The 8362-nt window shown below is 44.1% G+C and overlaps 1 protein-coding gene across 1 annotated transcript in view; it reads right to left on the bottom strand.

Moving 5' to 3' along the window:
- Positions 1 to 3640: 3640 nt before the first annotated feature.
- Positions 3641 to 8362, bottom strand: part of SAP130 (Sin3A associated protein 130) — a 69574-nt gene continuing 64852 nt past the window's right edge. Inside the window, exons 19-21 of the mRNA XM_080920329.1 lie at positions 7306 to 7409; positions 5530 to 5643; positions 3641 to 4483 (exon numbers count right to left, since the gene is read on the bottom strand). Of these exons, the coding sequence (XP_080776455.1) occupies positions 4325 to 4483; positions 5530 to 5643; positions 7306 to 7409 (377 nt within the window). The 3' untranslated portion in view covers positions 3641 to 4324. The remainder of the gene's footprint in view (positions 4484 to 5529; positions 5644 to 7305; positions 7410 to 8362) is intronic.

Genomic DNA, 8362 nt, shown 5'->3' with positions numbered 1-8362 from the left:
CTTGCCTTTAGACGCGTAACGAGGATAAAGGGCCAGCCTGCTTTCTTATAGAACTCAGGACCAGTTGTCCAGGGATGGGACCACCACCGTGGGTTGGGCTCTTCCCTATTGATCACTAATTGAGAAAATGCCTTTTAGATGGATCTCACGGAGGCGTTTTCTCAACTGAGACTCCCTCCTCTTTGATGACTGTAGCTTGTGTTGGGTTGACACACCAGGCAGCCCATCCTGATATCTGTATCCTCAAGCTTTTCAGCAAAGAAGGAACTGAAGATACAGTCCACGTTACAGGGGACAGTGACTGCTTGCCACCCAGAAGACTGCTGTGGTTTTGTGTTTGTAGAGAAGGTGGTGGTGCTCATCTTTGCTGGGTCCAAGAGATTTTCGTAGCCCAGCATAGTTGGAGTACTCTTAATCCCAGCACCTGGGAAGGAGAAGGAGGATCTCTGAGTTTGAGATCAGTCTGCTCTATAAAGCAAGTTCTAGGCCAGCCAGGGCTACATAGAAAAATGTGTTTTGAAAAACCAAAGCAACCCCCCGGGGGACTTTATCTCCATTTTTAACTGCTGGAACAAAAGCTGTGACCCACGCTTGGCTTTTACATGGGTACTGAAAACCTAAACTCATGTCCTCAGGAATCACAACAATCATGTTACTCACTAAGCTGTCTCTTCACCTTCCTTTTTGTTTTGAGATCGTTTTTATTCTGTAGCCCAGGCTGGCCTTGACCTCACTGCAATTCTTGCCTCAACCTCCTGAGTGCTGGGATTGAGGATGTGATTTCCTATGCTTGGATTTTAAATGTAACCTTTTCTGTTCTTCCCCTTCCTTCCTCCCCCCCACCCCAGTCTCTCTCCTTCCCTCCCCCTTCCTTTCTTTTGAGGCAGAATCTCACATAGTCCAAACTGGTCTCAAACTTACTATATGGTCAGTGATGACCTTGCACTTCTGAACCTTTTATGACTACTGCATTATTAGTGCTAACAGATGTGCACCAACACAACTGATTTTACTCAGAGCTGGGAACCACACACAGGCCTTCCTGTGTGCTAGGAGAGAACTCAATCATCGGAGTTACATCCTGTCTCTACCCCTGGTCCCCTTTGGGTCACATAGCCCAGGTTGGCTTTAAACTCCAGATTCTCCTGCCTCTATGCCAGGATGACAATGATTTTTATCTCATGATTTGATAAAGAGGCTCTACAAAACATCTTTTAAGTGACTTGAAATAAAAATGTTCTAAAAACTGTTAGATCTCATTCCTAAAGCTAGCCCCCAGGTCCATCCCCTTATCTGGTTCATTCCTGAGACAGAACACCGAGGTTCAACAATCAAAATTCCTCCTTAAAAGCACACTCCTGTAAAACACACCTGCTTGCTGCCTGCCTCTGCAGAATTCAGAGGCAGCCCTCCCTGCTTGGCACTCTAGGGTAGTAAATTCTTCTCTGTGATAAGAGTTTGGTTTCTGGGTCTGTCCTGTACCTGTGGTGGGGCTGCTGCCTTCTCCCTTATTCATGATTTCCAGTGGCAGCATGGATTACGGATTTCAACAAGGTGTCCAGCGGCAGCTCAGATTGTAGATTGCAACCAGATCCTCAGAGGCGGCATGGACCTTGGACATCATAAACCATCAAGATGGCCTCTGGTGGTAGCATGAACCTTGGAAGTCTTTGGAGATGTAATTCAGAAGATTGAGACAACACCATTCTTCATTTCAGAGATTTTGTTCAGAGTCGGGGTTGGCAGCATGTCTGGGGACCGTGAGAGGGCTAGGCTGCGGTACCCAGCAGTGGTGACAGCTGCATGGCTCCTTCGTCCACCACAGCTGCTCACCACCACGCCCATCACCGCCACGCTGCTGCTGACTCTGCTTCCTTCCCTCCATCATGGATCCTGCTTCTCTAACATCTTTTTTTCTAATTCCACGAAACCACTTTTTAAAGCCTCTCCCCAATGAGTTGCTCTGGGAAAGTTCATTATTTAACTAAATGGAAATACCGAGCGCCCACCCTCTGCCACATTGCCTCTTTCTGAGAAGCCACTGGGTCCCTCAGAACTCCATTCCTTTATATATCCGAGTGACACAGTACAGGGTTTCAGGAAATGTTCTTATACCTAGGATAGAATCTCTGGCTTATGTGGTAAATATGTATATTTGATTTCCTTACACAAAGACCACATTATTGTAAATATAGACTTTTTTGAGACAAGGTTTCTTTGTATAGTCCTATAAAACTGTTCTAGAACTTGCTCTGCACAACATGTTGCCCTTGAACTCAAAGATCTACCTGCTTGTGCCTCCTGAGGGCTAGGATTAAAGCACGCACTATCATGCTTTGTGTAGAAATATACATTTTTGGTTGACTGCTTTTGAAAGTACGTTGGTTCATAGTACAGGATATCTTTAAATTCCTTCTACTTCTTGATTCCTGAAGGCTGGCACTGCAGATAAGTAATGCCATACCCTGCAGAATAATTTTCATTCTTTATTCATTTTCTTTTTGAGTGTTTTACCCACATGCATGTCATGTAGACTTTGCTGGTCTCAGGCTTACTGTGTCTGAAAGGGTGACCTAGAACTCCTAACCCCTTTTCTTTTATTTCCCATATGTTGGAGTTACAGGTACAAGCCATGGCAGCTGGCATTAAGGTGGTTTCTGATCATTTGTTTTTTAGAGTATACACCTTTGACCATTCATGCATGAGCTGAACATGTTATCTGAACGGCATGGAGAAAAATTCATGAGGCCTCAATCCTATACAGATAAACTCGAGGTTTCGCATGTTTTCCCCAGGGAAAAGCACATCAACTGGTCATCCAGTGCCAGATAGTCATCCCTGAAAACAAACATACAACACATGAACTTGACAGATTATATTGAGGATATATATGTATATACAAATACATATATGTGGTTGAACATGGTCGTTCACATTGGCAGGCAGATCCCCGAGTTGAGGCCATTCTGGTCTACAGAGCACATTCAAGGCCACCAGAACTACATAGAGAAACCAAAATGAAAGAGTGGAGAATGAAATAGGAAGGTGTCTAATGTGATGCTCATCTCTGGTTTACACCTCAATACACAGGCAAGTGCCTGTACCCTCCCTAAATGAACAGAGAAATCAAGATTGGTTATCATATCACAGACTCCTTCCAGATTCCTCCACATCCTCACCAGAGCCCTCTGGTGAGAAAATCTACTCACCAGAGGGCTCCATCGACAGCACCACAGCCTCAACAGTCTTTGTGTTGACCAAGTTATATTAGGTTCATCTCATTATCACCATCATCACTACCACCATCATTGTTGCTTAAGACCGGTTTCTCTGCATGCCCCCGGCTGTCCTGGAACTCTGTAGACCAGGTTATCGTCAAACAGAGATCTCCCTGCCCTTGCCTCCCCAGTAGTGGGATTAATGGTGTGCCTGGCATTACATCAGGCTTACTTAAGACAAACTAGAGCCTGCAGACTTTACCACTAAAAACACCATCAGACCACTGGGCTAAGTGGAACTCAATGTGGAACAATGCTTCTGCCAAGGAGACGCATACCGTAAGTGAAGCAGAGTGAACATCTCAAGTGCACGTGAGAAACAGGCAAACTGCTCATCTACAAAAACCTTTCTAGTCCTTTATTAACGTTTGGAGATGCGTGGTACATATGATTAACAGCATCACAGCAGTAAGTACAGATAACTGAAAATGTTCTCTAGAACAGGATTCCAGAGCAGTTTAGTGTTGTCTGCTCTCAATCTCCACACGAATCCAGCTCTGACACAGGCAGGACAAAGTAACAGTATCACTTGGAAAGGGTTCTTTTGAAAATAATGACAAGAACTGATCACTGGAGTCCTTTCGTGTGAGGGGTGGTGGCAGGGCTCTCTGGGTGCTGTGGCACCACTGTAGAAGGCCAATTGGGGCATTGGACGGTCACAGGAGAACTGACTGGGTAAGAGGTTTTATGTTTAGTCTAGAGAGAGATTGTCCAAGTGGATACTTTCAGTCCCGGCTCAGCTCAGGCCCTGCAGGAATCCACTAGATAAACAGTCTACGGACCGAAAGGCTGAAAACTCAGCTGGCCATCTGTGTCACCAAGTATCTGGAGTCCCTGAAAACTGAGGTGTAACGGGCATGTGCCTGGAGGAAGGAGGACTCAGCGGTCAGTCCAGTTCTGATCCTTCAGTGCCACCAGATATGCTTCCTCAGGTGAACGAAGGAAAGTGTCCTACATTCCGATGCCGCACTGTCAAAGTAACGAAGCCCTCCCCCCGCCCCACAGCATCATTCATAAATTGTTTCCAAGTCCTGATTCTTCTGGGCCTACACCTTCTCCTTTCGCTTCAATTTTGACACTTTCTTGACAGTCCCGTTCTTGTTGAGGAGTTTCAGGACCCGATCTTTGTGATCCAAAACCTTAAGCATAGAGTCTCTGGCTTCACTGATTTGGTCCATCACTAGTTTACACCTCTGCATGTTTCCCTGAGAAAGAGAAAGACACGCCATTACCTGATGTCATGGAAACAACTTTTAGAGGACTGTTTGCACAGGGCAGAGGCATTTCACAGAGACTGAGGCTGACTAGACTATCATTCTGAGTTCTTGAGGAACTCTGGAGAGGCCTGAGGGTCCAACTAGAACTAATTTGTAAGACCCCATTGCTAAAGATGCTGAATGACTTGGTAAGAGAAAAACGGAACTCAAGCTGGAAGTGTACTTAGTTCTTACTGGCTAGGCCTTACTGTGCTGAGAGAATCATCAACATTCCATTACTGACGTCTTACACATTTTGTGGACTCTGTGCAACAACACCAAGAGCCCAGACAAAATGAGCTTAGTGATAACACAGTGACAAGTCTGTTATAGGAAAATAACTGCTTCTGATTGGATCTGTGCTGGCTCCACAGGAGGGAAGCCATATCTGATACCGTTAACCTGACTAGAAGCCTGGGGAGGTCATAGGCTCACTGGTAAGATGCACAGATTTTTACAAACATCCACCCATGTTCCTTATGAACAACTCTAATAAAACTCAAGGAGTTAGTGGGAAAAAAAAAAGATACTAATTAGGAAGAAGGAGTGAGACAAAAACAAGATAACATAAAGAAAAAAGAAATGGAAAAAAGTGGCTGGAGAGATGGTTCAGAAGCTATCTCACACACACACACACACACACACACACACACACACGTGTGCATGAGCAAAAAAAAAAAAAAAACCTAAAAAATAAAGTAAATAAAAAAATGGCTAAGTACCTCTACTAATTCACATTGAAGCAAACAAATTTACAAATTTGTACAAAAGGCACCCTGTTTTTGGGAATAGTATGGTAAAGTTAGAGGAAAAGTAAGACAGAAATGTAATTAAAACACAATCTTAAAAGTTAATAATAAACAACTAACAAACGGAATGCCTGTGATAGGATAGGTAGAAACACGTTAAGGAAAGATAAAGGGCAGCAGCAGCAGCCTCAGCAGCAGCAGCAGCAGCCCCATGGTAAGTGCTCTGAAGACGGAGGATCATCACACCTGGATCAGCTCATTTATCCGATGCAGGTCGTCATCCGTTGCTGCCTTCTTCTTTGGGATAATCCCCTCCTGTAGGTTGGTAAGTCTTTCATAAACGTCGTGTTCTAGATTTGTCTGCAACACACAAGAGGGAAATGCTGTGACTTTAGACACTTTTCTGTGTCAGTCTGAAGCAAAGCCCTGGAGAGCTGCCGTAGGTGTGCACTGGTGATAAAGACCTTGCTTGCAAGGATTAAGGCACTAATAAAACAACAATAAAGGAATGAACCAACAAATACTTTATATTATGCTAGAGTTTGCCATAGATCATAGATCATCTTCAAAGATAATTTTGAAATATTACATTGAATCTATAATTCACTTGAAAAATAGCTATCACTTTTACAGAAATATAATTTTATATTAATTTAACCCTAGCCAAAATATAATGGTGTTTTTATCCCAAAGAGTTTCATGTATCTCAGGCTGACCTCAAACTTACCATGTAACCAAGCATGACTAAACTGATCCCGCTGGATTAGACTAAGAGACTGTGCCTTTCCATCTGGTCTGCACAGTGCTGAGCACCAAACTCAAGCCTCCCTGCATTCTAGGTAAGCTAATGGTTACATGGTACACAGCGACTGTCACCTTTTCCTTAGGTAGGACCTTGCTAGGTAGCTCAGGCTGGCCTCTAAGATAAAAGCCTTTTTTTTTTAACCTCAGGAGAGGACATCAGATCTCATTACAGATGGCTGTGAGCCACCATGTGGTTGCTGGGAATTGAAATAGGACCTTTGGAAGAGCAGTCAGTGCTCTTAACCACTGAGCAATCTCTCCAGCCCCCTAAGACTTTCTATTTCTGATTCACAAATAAATCTATGATTCTAGTGTGTGCCACCACATGTGTTTTGAGATTCAGTAGAAAATGCTCTTGAGATCACTGTTACCCTCAAGGATGAAAACATTTTGTGAGGCTACTCTGATTGCTTTCCCTTCACTCAGGTGACGAGATTCCTGTCCCAGGGTTGTGCCAGTGGGGGTAGGGAGAGTCATGCAAACTCTACCACTGGAAAAATGACAGAAGGTAGTTACATCAGCCAGGAGAATAGGGCACAGTGCACCTTTGGGGGCAATATGGCATATTCACAGGGACAGAATGAGTGAGCAAGGGCTGTGGGAGGCAGGCTTTGTAAAAAGGACTCCTGCCTGTTCTCTAAAGCAAGATGGCTCAGGTCTGTGTGTCCTACTGGGAGCTGGTAGGTCATTGAAGTCTGTTATTTGGTAAGAAGCAAAATGTATGGTGGCTCAGGGTGACAGGGCTGGTTGGCCACTGATCCTTCTTTGAGGAAGCAGAGTGGTAAGAAGAGGCTCATGGGAAAGCTACTTAGGGCTCTCCTTAGTTCAGGACATGACATTCAAGTTCAACTTCGAGTCTTACACCACACCCTTTTATATATTTTGGGTCTGGGAATCAGAATTCAAATTTAGGCCTGGACAGATGGCTTACTGAGTAAAAACACTTGCTCCCAAGCACATGACCTGAGTTTGATTCCCTAGGACCCACATGGTGGGAGAGAACCTACTTCTAAGAGCTGTTTTCTGACTCAAATCTATCAAATTATAATCACCATGCAATCGATAAAACTTGCTTTAACTGTGGGATCACAGGCCTGTGTGCCTTTATAACCCCACTTCAGGCAGCGCAGAGGATCAAACCAGGGCCTACGAACTGCAGGCAGGCTTCTACTGGGTACCTCTTTGGCATGACAGAACAGCAGCCAGAAGAGCACCTACCAGCTGTAGTAACTGGGCAGCACAGAGGTGGACTTTCCAGCCTTGGGCACGGCAGGACACCCCTTTCTGATTAGCTATTTCCTGCAGCATAGCTTTCTTCTCCTCTGAAATCACATACAGATCAAAGTAAGCATATTTCATTTGTTATAAAAACAAAATCACTTGGGTTCAAGCAGCGTAAGTGTCAGTATCTTATCAGAATTTCTTTCCTCAAACATCTGTTAAACAGGGGTAATTAAGAGCACAAATAAAACTGTTTTCTTTCTGAGACAGGTCTTAGTTATGTGGCCCCACGAGGCCTGCTGTTGTAGACCGGGCTGGCCTCACACCCACAGAGCCACAGGCTTGTCCCTCCTGAGTGCTGGGCTTACAGGGGGAACCACTATTCCAGCTTCTCCTCTGTATTTTTGCCTGCTCCCCAAGAAAGCTTTGAAGACCCATTTTGCTAGTAGGGTGAGCTGGGGGACAGCGAGCCATGATGGTAATCTCTTAGAGGAGAAATGGTCTTCAGGGAAACTGAGCCCGGTGCTAGGTGTGGGCCCGTTTATGTGCAGCTTTTTTGAAGAAAAATTCTGAAAGCTTTTTTGGAGTTAGCTATAACTTAAGAAAAATACCAAGTGGGGGTTGTATTTCTAATTTGAGAGGAGACAAATGATTTAGATATAGTAACTGGGCAGCACAGAGGTGTTTTCTTGCCTTGGAATAAGGGGACATTTTTTTCTGAGTAACTATTTCTGGTAGCACGATATTCTTTAAAATCATATGTAAAATAAACACAACTAAATAAAATAAATATATGTTATCACCAGATCGAAAGATTAGGTTTGAGGGCTATCTGCAAATGGTGAGTTTAGTCTTACTCTGTAATGGGCCTTCTATCTAGCAGTTTCCTAGGGAAGATGGTGGAGAGGGGCTTTTATCTAGTGTAGATTCATAGGCCAAGATGCTGGGAGGGGAATCAATGAGGTTGTGCAGAGCTCTGTTCTGAAGGTCAGTTTTGAGGTGAACCTACTCTGTTCTAAACACTGCATTAAAATTGTTTAATTGGCAAATATCC

The sequence above is a fragment of the Micromys minutus genome (assembly GCF_963924665.1).
Source record: "Micromys minutus genome assembly, chromosome: 8".
Lineage (NCBI taxonomy): Eukaryota > Metazoa > Chordata > Mammalia > Rodentia > Muridae > Micromys > Micromys minutus.
Note: the sequence above shows the minus strand (reverse complement) of the source record. Positions and strands in the feature narration are given on the sequence as shown.